This window comes from Carassius auratus, unplaced genomic scaffold, assembly GCF_003368295.1.
Source record: "Carassius auratus strain Wakin unplaced genomic scaffold, ASM336829v1 scaf_tig00216461, whole genome shotgun sequence".
NCBI classification, from domain to species: domain Eukaryota; kingdom Metazoa; phylum Chordata; class Actinopteri; order Cypriniformes; family Cyprinidae; genus Carassius; species Carassius auratus.
Window position 1 is genome coordinate 321,308 of NW_020528584.1, and position 18,803 is coordinate 340,110.

An 18,803-nucleotide genomic window follows, 5' to 3' on the forward strand; every position below is an offset into this window, starting at 1 on the left:
TCTTGTGCGGTGGCGCTGGGCAGGTGGCAGTCTTGTCTGGAACTTCTGGTGTGGTTGTTGCATCCCACTGAGCACGATGGTGCAGGTATTTGGTAAACCCCCAAAAGTCCAGGATCTCTAACCCCTTCATCTCCCATTGAGGTAAAGGATCATCCAGGCAATTATTAAACAAATCTTTAAGTGCTGCATCATTGTAACCTAACCCGACTGCCAAAGTCCAAAACAATTGCGCCAGGCCACCCACCTCGCTTCCCTTTTGATGAAGGGTGGTTAAGTTCCGGAATCTCCTCCTCCGTTCCTCCATGGTGGCTGGGGAACAGATTCGAAATCTCACACCGCTGGATCTAGGCATGATGGAGTCCTTCTGTCACGGTTGGGTTAAGGGAAAAACACAAGGAAAGGGTAAGATCCAATAGCAGGTAAGTTTTATTGCACAAACAGGTAAATACAAAATAAAACTGTCTTGAGAGACAAACCAAACAAAAAGGGAACCGGATGAAACGGGGAACTCGGAAGAACGAGAAGGTAGAGGAAGTCTGGGGGAACGAGAGCATGAGACACATAGGGTAAGGACTCCATGAAGACAACAGAGAAAGACAGCTCTATATAGGGAAACTAATGACAGAGTATTGTCAACACCTGTGCGATTCTAATTGGAGTGCAATTACTGTGAAGACACAACCAGACTAGCGGAATTAAAGTGCCTATGGTGAAGTGCCTAAGGGGAAGTGAGCTCATTAGGGAACACCCAGGAAAACAAAGACTGGCAGCGTGACATTACTAGTGTAAAAGTAACCTAACAGAGCTTCAGAATATTTGCACTAATTCACTGTGTTGGTTGCATTTTGTTCCTTTGTGCAGTGGCTCAGGAGATGAGCTTTTGAGTCTGTACAAACATCAACAAGCTGAAAAATAATTAGGTAATATTATCTTGTTAGAATTGATTTCATAAAATTGGTATTGAAAAAATGATCATTCAGGAACTTGATATTGAAGTCAAGGTATCTGTATCGATATTAAAATTTTTTGAGTGATACTCAGCCCTAATAAAACACTGCAAGCTGCCTTTGGGCATTCCCATCATAAGAGGAAGTTCTAGTCTAAGTACTGTTTTTCATGGCTTGAAATGTCAGAGAAACTTGAATCTTCTTTTACCTCCCTTCTGTATTCAAGATTATATAGGACAAGTTTCATTTACCTTTTTCAGAAGGAAACCAGTAGGTTCATATTATCCAGGGGTGTCACTACTATTTATGTGGCTACCCATCACACCTCTCTTTCCACGCTGTCTCCTCCACCGATCACACTGATTTAATAGTTTAGGGCTGAGGTGCTCCTCCAAGCCAAAGAAGCTGTTGCATTACCTCAACTTAATTTCCCTGTGCATCGATCATGGTATTAATAGCAGCAGCGTCGCTCTGTGAATGGAGAATAGAAAAATGACAGATTCTTTCTAGAGGGGGATGGAGGATGTGTGTGAGTGTCTGTCGGTGAATGAGTGCGTGTTGCTCTGTGCCTCATCACTATTGTCGTCACCAGAGCAAAACACAGAACAAAGGCGACACGGATAACTTGAGGACCCCCGTCCTTGTTTTTAATTACTGGATCCATGCCATTCCAGTATTTGTGTTGTAAAGTCTGGACGACATCAATAGTCACTCGCTTTCACACACATACGCTCGCCACAGTACAGTCACGAGTCAATGCCAGTATGGTATAGAGGGAGAGGGGAGAATTACAGACCCACGAAGGAAAGAACAATTGCGTCCACTCGTCTATGGCCTTCCTCCCTCGCTTCTTTTCGTTCTCCTCCTCCCCCTGTGAGCATAACACGGGCGTTTAGCTGTCCTCCTCATTGGTGGCGTGCTGCGGACATCGTCAGGGCTTATTTGTTGAAGGGGTTGCCGTGGAGACTGGCGGTGGTGGCGAGGCAGAGTTGGAGCCAGAAAGAGAGAGAAGAGGGAGAGTCATCTATCTACTGCAGAGAGAGCAGGAGGAGAGATTAAAAAAAAGAGAAAGGGAGAGCGCAAACATGGGCTTTGCTCCTGATATCTTGTGAACGGCTTCCAGCTAGCGCACTTAGGCAAGACCTCTATCCCTTCCTCTCACCGGGGCTTTGCTTTAGAGGGTGAAGAGTTCACACAGGCCCCCATGTTTCGAGCACACTGCCCAGACCTTCCAGTCTCATGAGCACTGGGTGAAGCCAGAGAAGGGTGGCTTGGACCCCCGGAGCACAGGGGAGGGTACCAGATACCTTTAAATATCGGCCAGCCTGTTGAAGCAGCTTTGGCTGGATGAGAGGGAGATGCGTGCTACAGTAAGTGAAGATTCAGCATTTTATTATTTTTACATGTGTGTGTGTGTAAACACACATTGCTTTGTCTAAAACTGCATGCTGGCGTAGGAAAGGGTCATGAAGAATGTGTCAGTAATGCAGTATATATTAGACTTGTATCAGAAAGAGTGGGGAATAAGAATTACCAGCTGTGTTTTTAGACAAAGGAGTGAGCAAGGCAGAGCGGAACGAGTAATTGTGAGCCCACATATACACACACACACGTGAACGCAACAGTATGTAGCTGCTTGAACCTAATTCAATAAAACCTCCCTCAGCCACCCCCATCGTTGCCTGCGCTGTTGCTCACGCATCACTCTTTGTCGCTGCGCTTGTGGTCAAGCGAGAACACACTCGTGTGTGTGTGTGTGCAGCAGTCAAGGAATAGCTGGTGTGTCTCAGTGGCACTCATGAATGGGAACAGAGAGTGAGACGGAAGTACAGAGGATGGCTGTATTAGGGGAGACCCGCAGTTGGAGCCCCAAGCCGTGGGAGTTCAGGCACTATAACTGTGACTTCCACCACAAGTCTGAGGTAAATAAATAGCACTTTCTGCCAAATTTATTTTCTTTGAGCTGTACACTTTTTTTTTAGGTTAGGCTGAGAGGCTGAAATTAATCTGTGTTGTGTTTGTCTCTATTGAGTAGATAAATATTCTCTTCTGGTTAGACTTTTTTTTCCTCATTGTTTTAAAGACTGCTGTTGTTGGCTTTTAGATAAGAATGAGGTGCACAAAAGCTGGGCACTGTTGATTTGAGGCTGGGGTTGAGGTCCTTTCGTTCAGTTCAGTTATGTTTTTACCTCCGGAAGGACTGTCAGTTCTTAACCCTCGGCTGAGGCGAGAGCCACATGTTCCTGTTGGTCTTGGCATGACATGCTATTTACAATGGTTTTGTGCCGTTTTTTTTTTTTTTCTTCTTTTTTTCTCTCTCTCCAAGAGTTCAACTCTTTTGAGAAGACATTTATAACAACTTAAAACTGATGCCGATGAAACAAAATGCTCTAACTCTTTAATGATCTGTATGCCAGAATTCCTGAAAAATGATTTTCTCTTTTTGCTTTCAACAATGTTGTTTTCACTGTTTTTGAATGTCACTATGACAGTTTTAGGACTCTGCATTTTCCTTGTGTTTATTCTACCTGTTGACTAATATCAGAGTGCATTTGTAAGTCTTGGTATGACATTTATTATGGTTTATCCACACCTTTGAAGTGACTCACCCCATTCCATATCCTTTCATGAGGAAGGCACGAACATTGAGACCTTTAACCAAAGACAGATCTCTGAGACAGATGTGTCATCAATAGTGCTTTAACAAAAGCTCAGTGGAAGACTGACTCAGAGCGATTTCATGGAACAAGTGGTACTCTGATGAGCACTGAACCTGCCTCTCCATCTCATTTCAGACCCATGCGAGTGACGTGGGTTTGGACGTCACATCCAGTGATGTTGTCCTTTCCGCTTCTTCATCATTCATGCTTGTAATCTAATGTCTGAGACTTGCATCCTGTCTATTGAGCGGTGGAGTCCTGCTTTGCCCTTACTTTTTTTGTGGTATTGTAGAGGCCTGTCATTTGAAAAGAGAAGTTCAAGACTCAAAAATATAGCACAACGATTGAGCTATTCATTTTTGAACAAAAATAAATATATTTATTCAATCTATAAGAATAATCAGCATACCTACTACCAGTCAAATGTTTTTGAACAGTAAGATTTTTATTCTTATGTATTTTTTTAAAGAATTCTCTAAGAATTTTATTTAAAATAACTTTTCAATATGAATAAATCTATGTAATTTATTGCTGTGATCAAAGCAAAATTTTCAGCAATATTACTATTTGGCTTTTTAAAAATAGTGTTCATATATGTGTTATCGGAATTATATCGTATCGACCTAAATGAAGAAGTATATCGTGATATAAATTTAGACTTTATCGTCCAGCCCTGTGTGTGAATTTAATTTGTAGATTGTCAGTGTGTTCATGTGATTAATTATTGAACTGAGTTGTAGCGACAACATTCTCCAACTGCAGAATGTTCCTTTTTTTTTTTTTTTTTTGCAAAAATAAAACTAAATACTAGTCAAATTAGGTCAATATTTTTTTTTTACTCACAATTTGTATCATCTGTGATCTCATTATTTAAAGATATATCCAAACATGCTGTCTACCAATAACATTAAAGTTACCGAGCAGCAACAAGTTGTGCTTACAGTACAGACTAGTGGCAACAAGCAATAAAAACGCTGCCCCGCGTTTGGAGTGTATGCCCCATAACACTAATCTTGTTGATCGTTATAATAGGATACATTTTCTGTAAAGATACGAATCAAAACAACTCAGCTGTCGAGTAAAACACAAGCGAGATCGGCATCTCTTTCCAGTTGAAGTTTGTCGCGAAGCTCTCTCCATCTAAAAATGCAACACCGATATTGATCATCGCTCTCTCTCTCCTCTTGTCCCAAACTCTTCTTGGGTCGTTTGGTTGGCCCGTACACTTACGTTAACGGGAGCTGTCTTTGTCGACAGAACCAGCGGTAAACAGTAATTATGTATATAAATAAGTAACACAATCCACCATAAAACGTGCAAGAAGTAAATAAGGAACTGCTTGAAGCAAGCTAGTGGTTTGCTTGACGCTAGACACTACTTCCGCATTTGTCCACGACATGGTTGTCATGTGGTTTCTACGTCGGTAAAGGCGGTAATAACATCTAACTAACAAAGGGTAACTAACATCATTGACAGACGACTGCACTGCCCTGTGTCACTGTTTAAAATGGGAATTTTCTCATGATTTACAAGTAGTTGAAAACATTGGAGATACTGTTAGTAATCAGCTGGACAAAATATATAACACTAGTAGAGTGGTTTTTGGATATTTTACTGCAAATTACCTTACAAATTGTACCTTTAAGGTGTTGCTGGTGTGTGGATTTCATGTTGTTAGGATATTTATAGAAGTTACAATGTAGTTGCTTAAGTCCAAAGAGCCCAGCCCCAGGTTTTGTTATTTCTGTTTTTATCGTTTTATTGTCATCAATATTCTTGAATGTTATGAAAGAGTTCCAAAGATTGTGAATTTGTTTTTGTTCATTATTTAAATCTTCACTTTCCTTTTGGAATATATTTGTGCTGTTCATGAGTGGATAATATTGCTTAAACTATGAATTAAAATGGTTGTGCTGTTTCTGATTCAGCTGTGTCAGATTCACACATGATTCCCCTGAGCCACAGTCATTGATCAGAAAACTGAGTTTAGAGTGCCTCAAAGACAATGACAAATCCATTTTGATGACATTTCTATCGATTCTCAGATCTCGTAGGAAACAGAAACTTTCATATTTGGTATTGTTTAAAAAACAACAGCACCACCAACAAAAAAGTAAAACCTTTAGTTTGCAGCACATTGCCACCTGCAATGTTTTTTCCTGTTATTTCCCTTTCTTTTTTCTTGGAATCGGAGCATTTTTGTCATTGCAGTAAATAATGTTTCCATGTTCTGCTGCCCTCAGAAGTGGATGTGTACAGTATGTTTAAATCTGTTTGTGTGTCAGTTATGTATAGCCATGAGAAAATGAGGGTAATAGAAGCATGTTTATGCCTGGCTGAATGATGGCCAATTTTACGTTAGACACATTAGCCTGGAATAAAACTGAGCCACGTGGAGCACAGTGCTGACGTTAGGTTAAGATAAGGGCAGAAGGAAGTTTAGTCTTTAATTTTATTCACAGAGCCCTCACAGCTTGAGCCATTCAAGTCACTATATTTTATCTTTATTCAGTGCAGTGTTGTCTTTCATCCAAGCAGTTCATTTTTATAAATAAATGAATAAATAAATAAGGGGATGTGTTGAGCTAAGTTTTGGAGTTGAGGTGGTCTGAATAGACTGGTTTCTTCTAACAGCATCTTTCTTGCTTTCTTCAGGTAATCTTGGTGCAGGTAAACCCAGGAGAGGCCTTCACGATCCAACGAGATGATGGTCAGATTCAGTGTATCACAGGTAAGTTTTTAAGTTTCTCTTGTATTAAGAAGAATTACTGTTTAATTAAACAGTTATTGCATTAGTCTATGAGCAAGTGGCAGTTAATTTTTGCCAAATCATGAGCTCAGATGATTGTAATTACCACTCTGAGACTTACCCTGTAATTGTCTGCTGTTAAAGTGCTGATTAACACCTGTAAATTATTTTATTTGATTGGAGATATTTGAGTCTCCTTGTTCCCAGATACTCGAGGGTACCATTTTTTCTTTTTAAACGGTCGTAAGTAACACCCAGTTTCCTTAAATGCCCTTCTAAACTGTGAACTATGGTGTGATTTTCCTTTTTAATCTAGAGTTTATATACATTTGTAATACAACTTGAATTTTCTATTTTCGTTGAGTACAAAACCAAAAGTACTTGATTCAGGAAACTTGTCGCAGCATTCCTGGTTGGGTCAATGTCCTGAATGTAAAATAAATATTTTACTGAACTACTGTAGAATCCATCCACTGAACTCACTTTCCACATGACGACTTCATGACTCCTAGCAGATCTTAGTCTGAATCAACACATCCTCATTCACTAAGAGAGCCATTCAGTGTTGGGTCTAATTGCCGTATGTGTTGGAAGCTCAGTCACAACAGTCAGCTAGTGTTTGGTGGGTCTCGGCAGGGTTGCAATGAGATGCTTACACCCCCTTAGCTTACAGAGAACGTTTTTTGTCTGCAGCCATTGTGTGGGATGGTGCAAACACACTACGAACTGCCAACCTCCCTGATTGGCAGTTTCTGCAATAGGAAGAAGTGGAGCGTGACTGTAATTGAAAGATTACTGTGCCTTGGGAAGCTATTGATTATAAAAACAATAGCATCCAGCTCATTGTATGCGGTAAAGCCTGATTAGCTTGGCAAGGATATGAACTTGTTAAAGTAAGCAGTTGGCTGCGTTAAAATGAGATTGATGTTATCATCCAGCTTTAGCATTTAACTGAAAACCCAATTGGAAATGGTAGCCAATTTTTCTGAAAACCTAAGGGCATCATTCCTAGAGGTCTTCTCAGGTCATAAAATATTTTCCTGACCCAAATCACTTATTACCCAAACCTGATGTGCATAAATAAATAAATTTTTAAAAAGAAAAACCCAACCCGAGTCTGACCCGACCCGATGGCATTTCATTTCGAACTGGACCTGAACGTAAATGGCATTGACTTGTGTACAGGCTGCAGCCTCACAGTCAGTCATGAAAAATCCCAGTGTCCCGCTGACTGATTTGGTCACTTCTCCATTGCATTGATTTATTTTACATTTGTTCAGTTTATTATTAGGCTACCTGTCTGATGGAAACAAGTTATTTCTGAGCTTGGTTTTCAAATTTGACCAGTGGATTTGAAAAATAAACGTGATATTTTGATAAAAAAAAAAAAAAAAAAAAAAAAAATCGATAGCTAATAATTCATGAATTCACTAGTGTTGTCTTCAACCTGATCTCTGGCAAAAGGCTTCTGCACACACACACACACAAAAAGCCCTATATGAACAGGCAGCATAATTAAGCAAGTGGATTTTCCTGATGGATCTCTCATATCTATAAGATTATTTCTGTTTGCAAGGTTACAAACGTATGTTCCTTTTCTATTTGCGTTCCTCACTTAATATGAAAGTGAAATTAGCCTACACTACTACCTAATCCGACCCGTGCCCGAGCTACTTGTCAGTCAGGTCTCAGGTCGGACCTCGGGTTTTTGGATCCAAGTGGACCTGTGGATGCCTCTTCTACTAGCACTTTGTTAGCTTGTCACCTATCAAGGAGTGACACATCATCCAATCCAAATGAATATTACTGCAGAAATGCCACACTACTCAGCGTTTTCCCACATGATTTGGCGAAATTATGGAGTTTGGACCTTGGCCCCCTTGTTTTATTTATTTATTTTTTTCTAACATGTGACTCAGATCTGTATTCCTCATGACAGTGTGAACAGTACAAAGCACATGAAATCTGATCTTTTCCGTTCCAGTTTGTGCCACTTCAATATGGGGTACTTAATCCTATACAGATGTTTGCAATGTGAACGCAGTCTGAACCATGTTATATTGGAATTCATGCAACTTTCACATCAATCTAGATCAACATTAGTCATGATTTTGCGCTCATGGGATTCAGCTGAATGATTTTACATACCCAAAGTTAAGATAGTTGTGAAAAGGTAAGTCAGTGGAAGTATAGCGATGGACGTCACTCTCCATCCTAGTTTGCACACAAAACTGGTGTCATTCATTTGTGCTTGATTTGTGCTGGTTTGTGCTGTTGAAATGAACGTCAAATATATTTCCCCTTCTTAGAAATAAGAAAAACAATTCCGGGCAGTGACGTCACTCAGTCTCCACCAAATGCTATCCAAATCTCTCCAAACTGGTATCGTTCGTTTGTGCTCGATTTGTGCTGGTTTGTGCTGTTAAAAGAAACGCTATAACTTTGACCTCTTCTAAAATATATACATCTTAATTCAAGTTGAGTTGATGAGGAAGAGTAGCGTTAGGGCGAGTGGGGCTGCTGTGTGCTGGTCTGTCACTGGAAGCCGTTGTCTGTCAGTGACGTGAATGGAGTGATGACTCACCTTTGTGAAAGCCGAGGGAAGTGTGTGTGTGTTTGTGTGTGTGTGTGTGTGTTTAACCCATAACCTTAGAGTGAGTTAGAGGTAATGCTAAAATCCACAGGATAAACCAGAGGGAACTGGTTTGTCCCTCTCTTCCTGATATCTTTGTTGGCCCAGATGGTCGTTTGTTCTATTTCTGAATTCATGCATGCGTTTTCAGTAGCTGGAAGTACGTTTATGCCACACACGCACTATGGAGCTTCATAACGGACTGTTTAATACGAAGCAGCAGCCTTAAGATGGGAAGAGTGAATGTTATTTAAGATATCTCAGACTGCTGGGTGTGGGCTGTGGTAGAGAATGACATCAGAGGGGTGAAACTTGTTAACACAGCCCATTAACATCACTGCCCTAAAGTTTATTTGAATGTTTGCCACCCCAGATGTGGATATTGGTGTTTCAGTCTGTAAATGCCATTTTGTTGATTTGTCTCTTGATTACTCATGTAGGATGTTGGCCAGGAGTTTCCAGTTACTAGCTACTTACATCTGAACTTACGGACAACAGTGTTGTAACAATAGTTTTCTTCACCACCTATCTTCTTTCATTAATGTTTCCAAGCATGAAATTTGGGCAACATGCAGCACTTCTTAAACGGTTTACTTGCTGAAGTAACGTTTGATTGTATTTCAAAGAACAAACATGCATTTGTTTGGCTGTTTGTTCAAATGTTCAGTAAGCTCACTCTTACACCAAGAGTGCATTTCAGTATTCAATTGACATGTTCTCACACTTTTAGGACTCTCTGTGTACTTTAAAAGAATGTTGGCTATGATTTGTTATATATTCAGAATTTACTCGGGAAGTGTTTCTGAGTGTGGCTTTCTTACTGGTATACTGTATCGTGCATTGGAAATCAATTGTGACAATTGTGTCCCCAGCTAGGCAAGCCAAAGGTGACAGTGATAAGGAACCAAAACTCCACAGGTGACAGAAATGGATAAAAATAAATAAAACCTTGGTAGAAACAAGGCTTAGTCGGTGGGCTAGTTCTCCTCTGTGGTTAGTTCCAGGTTACTACAAAATTCAGTTTGTGCAGAGGACTCATCCAGGGGTGTTTATTTGGCACTTAAGCTGCATTTCCACTGCACACGACATTCGGACACGATTGTCGGATTTCTACCCCTAGTGGCAGTCACACTGAACTTTCAAACTGGGCGTGAAGCAATGGTTACCTCGGCATATTCACCATGGTAAAATGAATTATTTTACTGCATATAATTGAAGTATGAATGTATCGTCAAAAAGCAAATGACCCCCAAAATGAAAAACAGTAGGTTTTATGGGTCTAATCATTGCAAATAATGATTTAATAATTATAAAATATTTTTTTTTGACATAATTATTTTAAAGCACCATTTTACAGAAAAAGTATTTAAAGAATAATAGTAAAGTGAACAAAATATTGGCAGTTCTAACGATACACTCATAGTTTTTGATAGAATACATCAAATTCAGTCGGGAAGTCGCATATTGTCTAGCCGCAGAAGTTCAAATATTTCAATGCATCCACAGCAAATCGGATCTGAATTTTCTGCATACGCATACAGTACATGTATGACCGGAACTCCACGCAGCTCCCGCGCTACTCTCCATTGGAAAAGATTGACTGTCACTGGTCGATGGTCATTTGTAAGAGACAGTGGAAAGGCAGCTTAAGACAAATAAAGGGTTTTCTAAATTCAGAGGGGTTTAGCATGACTGGCAGCAGAATCTAATGGAGACTCTTTTGGTTTGTGCCAGTAAGCAGTTGTTTAACAGCCACCTGGAACACTTTATTAACCGCAGAGAAAAATCCTCACACAGCACTGTAGCATTGTAGGTGTTAGAAAAATCCCCACACAGCACTGTAGCATTGTTTCCTCCACTTCTTTAATGTTTCGTTATCCTCTTCATCTATCATCATGAGTGCTTACTTTACCTGTGATGCTGTTTGCAATGATCCACATCTGGCACTTGGTGTGTTTTCCATTCCGACATTCAGACGACAAAGTGCTGATCACGTACTCCAGGTGACATCACACACTTTACTGTTGACTCACCGTATGCTTGTGCGTCATCATAAACCTACCATCGTACTAAAAACCTTTACCTTTAGAACCTTTTTTGATATTACAATCAGATATCATCAGTCCAGTCTTGCTTTCGTAAATCATAAGTTTAAATGTTGGCATACTAATAATTATGAGATAAAAAGATGAAATGGACAAAATTCCAAATTATGAGATGATAAAAGCCATAGTTAAAAAGTGTGATGTTTTGTCTTAATTATCAGTTATCATAACTGACTTTTTGTCAACTTCAACTTATGTCGATTTAGATTTTTCATTATAGCGGCATATTTCTTAATTGTGATTATGTCATAATATTGACTTTCATTTCATTATTATGATTAGTGACTCATAATTTCAATTGACATAATTGGTGGCTTTTTGTGTAATTGTAATTATGTATATAATTATAATTTTGTAATAGATTAGATTCAACTTAATTGTCATTGCACATGTAAGGTACATAGTAAATGGTGACATTCATTATTATAATATTTTTGACTTTGTCATATTTATGACTTGGTATCTCATGATTAACTTCAGAAGTAATGATTAATCAATTAATTCTTTATCAGAATTAAGAATGATTTACCAAAGCATGATGTAGCGTAAATTGGCTTCCATTGTGTACAGCTGGGTTGTGTAGCCACTAAGACTATATTTTAACATCTAAAAATGAAATAATTCGAACAGACTATGTGGTAGAGCTGTTTATGGTTGTGTCTGCTGTCTGATGTGTGCGTTGGCACAGACGTCCTCTGTGTTATGTGTTTTGGAAGGCATTATACTGCATTTATGTGTGTGTGGTTAGGAACATTCCCTGTGAGTGGACATTTGTGTGGGTGTATTTATAAGGAGTAACTCACTCACCGGAGCAGCCCGGATTGCGACTGAAGCCAGTGGTGAGCTCTCAGTACTGTGACCCATTCTATTCAGCCCTTACTAATGTCACCATGTGTGGATACACTGTGTGGCTTTATTCCATAAGTATTTAATTGTGTGTAGAGCTCTTCTCTACCACAAAACATAAAAAAGCAAAATATCTCATTTGAGGCTAAACTGTACCATTGTTTGCCTATAGGTTAACATCAAATAACATGTTAGTCTTCATTTCAGGCTCTTTTGAGACTAAACAAAATGATTGTTTACCTTTAGGTTGGCACTAAAGAACTGTTTTACGCACAGATTGATGCACTAGGGATGCACCCATGTATAAATTGATTGAATTTGAATTCATTTGTGTTTAAATTATTCTATGCAATTAAAAGCACCCTGGAGTGATACAACACCTAAATGTATCACATCGGAAAATGAGTAGCCTGGAACAGCAGCTAATTATATATATGGCCATAATATACAAATATATGACCACAGAGAATGCTGCAAATGACCAGTCAGAATCAAGTACCTCAGAGAGCTGTGTAATAAAACTTTTTTTTTTTTTCAGAAAACAAGACAAACACTATATTTGTTCACAATGAATCACAGCGATATTGTGTTTCATGTGGTTGAGACCTGTAGTGTGATGGACTACATGTGTCAGGTGTAAATCAGACAGCAAAAGATTTATGTATGATGCTCAGGCTGATACAACTTACTAATTCAAATTATTAAAGTTGAAACATAAGCAGCTACAAACCATATTGTAATGTTCATCTGAGTGAAGTGGATTATTGAGAAAAATAATAAAAAAAATAAAACCTTGGCCAGGAACTTGGTTCTAAACATCGGTTGAAGATTGGATGGAGGTAGATCTGAATGCAAGGTTTCAGTCATTTGTAAGAAAGGGGTGGGGTTTCTGTAAAATAAATCATTGGGTTTATGCAGATTAAATGAAGTCTGGCATACGCACCATTGAGAACTGTTTCACTTGAAGATTTAAATAATAATAATAAAAAAATAATAATGTGGTCCAAAAAAAAAAAAAAAATATTATGTTGTTCACAATAAGATCAATAACATTTTGTAGACAAATGTGAATTTTCATTTCATGGTCTGCTGCCACTCCTGTTTCATTGTAACTTTAAACTGGTTTTGGCCAATATTAACATGTATAATTTATGTAACGTTGGATTTATGAGGGGTTCTACTGATTCATGAATGAACCTGATGCATCTGTGTATGTGGGGTCTTTGCAGAAATATTGTAATATATATTTATGAATTCACTCTCGGTTTCTCCTGCACATGCTTCATTCACTGAAACTGCAGCCCATAGTTTTTGGAATGAATGAGTCGATGACTCATCCCACTTGCCACAGCCTTTAGGGAAGGAGGGAGAGAGAGATAGGATGAGAGATTTGGAGAAAGATCCAAAAGCTTTTTGGTTTATGTGTTGATAATCCCTCAACAATTATATGGGTGCAGGGTTCAACAAGCTTATTCAGTATGCTTATTTTATATCTTACATGCATGTACACCTCTGCATGCCATGTTGTCTTTGTTTAACTGGGGCAGTAAACACAAACTCTGTGTACTGATAAATCTGTGTGGGCTTTAGAAATTAGACAAGGGAATTATCATACCCCATTGAATACAGTCCTAGGAATGAGGAAGAAAGCATATTATCCCAGTGAGCTTGACTTCCCCCATCCTCTCTTTCTCCATCGCGTTATTCTTTGAAGCATCACAAGTGGAGACAGAGGGAGGTTAGCCAAATCGAGTTTCTTGCGTGTTCCATAAACATCGCTGTGGTCTTTTCCTCCCTCCGTGCATGTAGACGGACGTCACTCAGTCTGTCGGGGCGTGACGGGGTGCTTGTTATGCCACTGTACAGGATGCAAATAAAATATTTAGCTTTCAAAAACAAGAATAGACTCCTTGTTAAATTGCTGCGTACTTCAGAGTAGGGTTTTGGTCATTAAATTAGTATTGTGTAAGCATAAATAGTATTTTTTTGGTAATCCTTGTATCCAGTCATTGAATTGTAAAAAAATACAAGGGGGTGGTGTGGTCATTTTCTTTTTTGGCAGGGTGAGGCGGGGTGTTCCTGTAGCTAATTTTACATAATGATTACAACATTTATGTAATTTTTAAAAAGGTTTTAATGAAAAATTAGCCTCATTAAATGAACTATTATTTTTAAGCTTTTGTGCTCGCACACATGCTGATATTTAGAAAAGTACATTGCTTGTGCAATAAATATAAAAACGTAAAAGCTCATACATAGGTATTTTTTTTCCTTTCATTGCTTGAATTTTAAAGGTATTCTAACAGGCATCATTAAACAGTGAATGCTTTTGGAGTCAACAATGCAAAGTCTGTGACTCGATAATATTAGTCTCTCAATCCCTCACAGTAACACATACAGCACAATAACATAATGTCGGGTAATGTCTTTAAATTATAAACCAGGGAAAATCATAACTTCTGTTATTTTCTTTTTAAAGCACTTCAAAAGTTGCACTTGAACAGTTTTGCGAAAAATTACAAAAATTTGCTTCCGTTTGTGAGTAGCTTGTTACAGTACCAAGTTCTGATTGGACAGTTGCCGCTATTTATATTATCATAGAGAATTTAAACTTTTCATTCTCACGATAAATTTTGCATAACACAAATTATTAATCTAAAGATGATGGTAATTGGTAATGAGTGGTTTTACCAACGGGATACTTTTTGCCTTTTTTTTTTTTTTCGGATCCCCCCAATCAGTTCGAGTCCTGCTTCTATCTATTTGCCCAAACTGTATATCATCTACTTTAAATGATATCAGACAGCACTAGCAACTCTCTAGTCTACGAATTGTAGGACCCTCTCAACCAGTGACAAAGTGTTAAGAGAATAGAGCCTTCATTACTCCTAAAGAAAATTACTTACGATTAATTAGGCTACAGATAATCAGTAATGCCATTTTAGACCTGGGTTAACGTTTTGTATTGGCAATTAGCCCAGACAAGGGGTTGATGGATCTGTGTTTGATTTGATTATTTCCGGGTCCATTGTAATTAGACCCAGACAATATGGACACATTCCAAGTGTTTTAGGATTTTTTTTTAAAACGTATTACAACTTGTACCACTTGACCACTGCGACTTCATGTGGAAATATTTAACATTTTACATTTAATTTTAATAAATGGCTATTGTTAATGCCGTAATAATGCAATAATATTGTGAAAATAATACAATGCAGTTTAATTCAGCTAACAAATAGTTGAAAATTTTTTTGTCCTGCTAAATAAACTGTTTATTAATAAAGCATTTCCATAATAAACATTACTTGTTGTATTGTGGTTTGTCTGTTGATTACTTAAATTACACAGATTAATTTTGTTGTTAATAGTGTTGCCATAGAAATTCACAATTCCGGTCTAAAGACATGAACCGCTCTAAGAAGAACGTCCCAGATTGGCATCTATTAATTACAAGCATTCTCTGGCAGTGTAATTTCTGCAACACAAGTGGCAACAACTAGAACTGCAGTCTGCAAAGTTTGCTTGAGCGTCCAGCTGTTAAATCACCAGTGGCATAAGTTTGGGTCAGGGCTACCTGTGTATCCAAACAATGACAAGCTTGGGCAAGTTTGTTCTATTTTTATTTTTCCCTTTGTGATTTCACTGGGTTGCACCAATGGTGCCATGTATATATTGGTTGCCATTTGAATGTTGTATTAACGCAGAATTAGAAATAATTCATTTTCAGGTTAGAAAGGTGATCTGCTGCTTGATATGATTAAGTTCAAGAAGGAACACCTACTCTCAACAAACAAAACCGCAACTGGGTGACCACCAGAACAGGTTTTATCAGTTCCTCAAGCTTATAGCTCACCCTAACCCTAATCCTTTATGTAGGTTTAACTGTGTGTTGTGGTGGCAGCAGACTGAGTAAGGGCACCAATATGTCATTTTCCCTAGCCAATTCCTCCAGCTCTTCCTAGGCAATATCAAGGCATTCCCTGGCCAGAAGAGATATAATACCTTCCCCATGTCCTGGTTCTCCACTTTGGTCTCTTCCCAGTTGGACATGCCCTACTGATTATTTAAGGAAGACCACTACATTGTTTACTTTGTACATTCTTTCAAGATTCGATTCTAGAACTAAGAAACGGAGAGTTGCATTGGGACTGTGTGTCTGGATATCAGCTGAGGATGAGATTGTTTACAACTTGAACACCTCAAGTGACATGTCTGTCAGGTTGTAGCCTAGTTTTCCTGTTCATCTGTTGGATTTCACTAGAGTGTTTGGACCCGCAAAGGTTCATTGGTTTGTGTTTGCTGTCAGCTCTAGTGAGCAGATCTCTATGTTGGCTTTCGTATTAGCTAGTCCACAAACTGTTTCAGAGTTGCTGAGTGATAGTTTACAGTATATTTAAACTTGTCAGTTCTCGGTTGTGTTTGTGTCTGAGAGAGATTATTTAAAGGGGCCATATTATGCTAAATGCACTTACATGTTGTTTGAACTGAAATGTGTGTTGGCAGTGTGAGTACACAACCACCCTAAAATGATAAAAATCCACCCACAGTGTTTCAGCACAGACTGGATTGGTGTCTTACCTTAGACGTGCCCTGAGTGAGCGGTCATCAGTCCGCCATTGTTTCACCGCTGGAGCAGATGTAGACAAGAATGACTCTTAAGCGATTGAAATGTGTCTGTTTGCGCAAATAATTCGTGATCAAGCTTCACCTACAGAAGAAGTGAGTGTAAGGTTTATTTTTAATGAATCTTTGCAAAACACCTTTCCTAATAATGTGCTAATTAGCTAGATTCACGATGAATGCAGCTAAAGTAAACAGTCCCTCAGAGAGCAGCTCAAAAGAGAGGGGCGGGGTCAGCAGAGCTCATTGACATTTAAAGGAAAGTGCTATAAAACTGTGTTCTCTGAAAAGAGCTGTTTTTGACAGAGTAAAAAAAAGGTGTTTTTTACACTACCGTTGAGAAATTTTAACCAAACTGTTACAGACTTTTCATTAAGACCCTGAAGAATTATATCAACTTGTGGAAAATGGGCATACTATGACCCCTTTAACGGCTGTTTATTCTCAGAACAGAACTGCCTGTTTGGAGTTATTTTTGGCTCAGTATGTGTGTGTTTTCCTCTACGTGTTTGTTGATGTTTCCTCTGGAAGGCTGGCACTGGGGGTCCACGTCAGCAGAACAGCAGACCGTTCATGCTCTTTAGAGTGGGGGTGGGGGGTCTGAAATGAGAAAGAAAGAGGGAGAGGGATGTGGCCTTATGTGTCTGATCTCTGTCTGCGCTTGTGCGTAAGTCTGATGCAGAAGTGTGGGTGTCTCTTTTTTTTTTTCTCTAGCCTATCCCCCTTTTTCACCCACACCTAGCCCATCCTTCTTTTTTCTTCGTAGCCATTACATCTTTTACGTTCCTAGCCATCCATCTTTTTTTTGCATTTCATTCATTGGTTCATTCATTGATTTATTCCTTCATTCATTTGTTTGTTTTTGTTCATATCTATAATGTGTTTGAGATAGTTTGGGTGGATTACACCAAAAGTGTGTGTGTACTGGGAAAGCCTGTCATGCACAAAACTGGAATCAGCAGACAATCTCTATGACCCTTGGAAAAAAATTTAGCTGCAGAAGGATGTGACATTAGCATCTTTCCATGCCCCCCTCCGAACCATATCGTAAATCAGAAATCGATCGTCTTACTTAGGAGGGTCTCTGATGCAGAATCGGATCAGATTCCTCCCACTCTCAGGGTATTATGGCTCTGAGGTGACCTGACTCAGGGCCGTTAGTCTGAGTCATTAGTCATCAATTAGTCCGCTTGAGTCTCTCCTAAAACGGGCTTCAAAGCCAGCGTAGCACTCCACATCAAAGTGAAGAGCTAATAGTCCTCTATGCTCTTTGTACTACAAGGCTTATTATAAGACAGGCTAATAATTTTATTAGGATGCATTATTGAGTAATGTTGTTTATGAGTAGTGCTGTTGTATTTTTTTTATTTTTTATATTAGCATTAGTGGTTGACTGAAATGGTGCTTTAAAATCTGATGCGGGTATCTAAAGAGCAGGGTGTTTTTGAGCTCAAACAGTGACGCTCTTGGTGCCATTTGTTTGACTGGATTATGGGAAACAGGGAGTGTGTTCAGGAAGGCTGTCTGAAACCATTCATCATTTTGTGCAATTTAACCTTTGGCCACTAGTGGTGCTGAAAAAAAATAAAAAACTACATGTATTTTGTTTCTGCAGATTCTTTCTTACTGCGCGTTCACACCGTCGTCGTCGTGAGCTTTCAAAAATCGCTCTGGCCGCCCTGCTGACAATTCTGCAGAAAGATTTGTGAGCGCTCTGACGTAGATTTAATGCTTATGTATAATGTATAAAGTAGGGTTGGGCATCGATTGGGTTTTATACGATACCGGTTCCATTTCGATACTTTTAAAACAGTACCGATGCCTGAACCGATACTTACTTCTATAAAAAAAAATAAAAAATAAATAAAGACTAAAAAGGATAACATTAAAGAACATTAAAAATATTTAAAATAAATCCATAGCTTTCACACGCTTCTTGGATCCCAAGCTTCCCTTACTCTAAGGCTAATAAATGTATTTCATGATCTGGGTCATTATTTAATACAAAACCACACATAATGTTTCTACTGTATCTCTGTCAAGCACTCTGATATTTAGTTCAAATGAGTGCTGTCTGTCACAGTCTTTAAAGTGTAACTAAACCCCTGGTCAGAGCCTGACTCCACCCACTGACAATATTTGAAAAATGCTGAAAAGTGGGCAGATCACAGCGGAGATAGAGGTGATGAACCTAGGGCGGGGCTGAGCGAGAGCGGCGTGAACCTGAGACCCGCAGTGACG

The 18,803-nt window shown here is 38.9% G+C and overlaps 1 protein-coding gene across 6 annotated transcripts in view; it reads left to right on the top strand.

The window, feature by feature from the left end:
• Positions 1 to 18,803, top strand: part of fndc3a (fibronectin type III domain containing 3A) — a 78,378-nt gene that overhangs the window by 28,213 nt on the left and 31,362 nt on the right. For 3 of the 6 annotated variants that reach the window (XM_026263262.1, XM_026263261.1, XM_026263260.1), the window contains one exon: positions 6,263 to 6,338. In XM_026263262.1, the coding sequence (XP_026119047.1) occupies positions 6,263 to 6,338 (76 nt within the window). Of the gene's footprint in view, positions 1 to 1,358; positions 2,318 to 2,650; positions 2,870 to 6,262; positions 6,339 to 18,803 lie in introns of those variants that run through there. The other 3 variants (XM_026263264.1, XM_026263263.1, XM_026263259.1) reach the window with 3 other exon arrangements.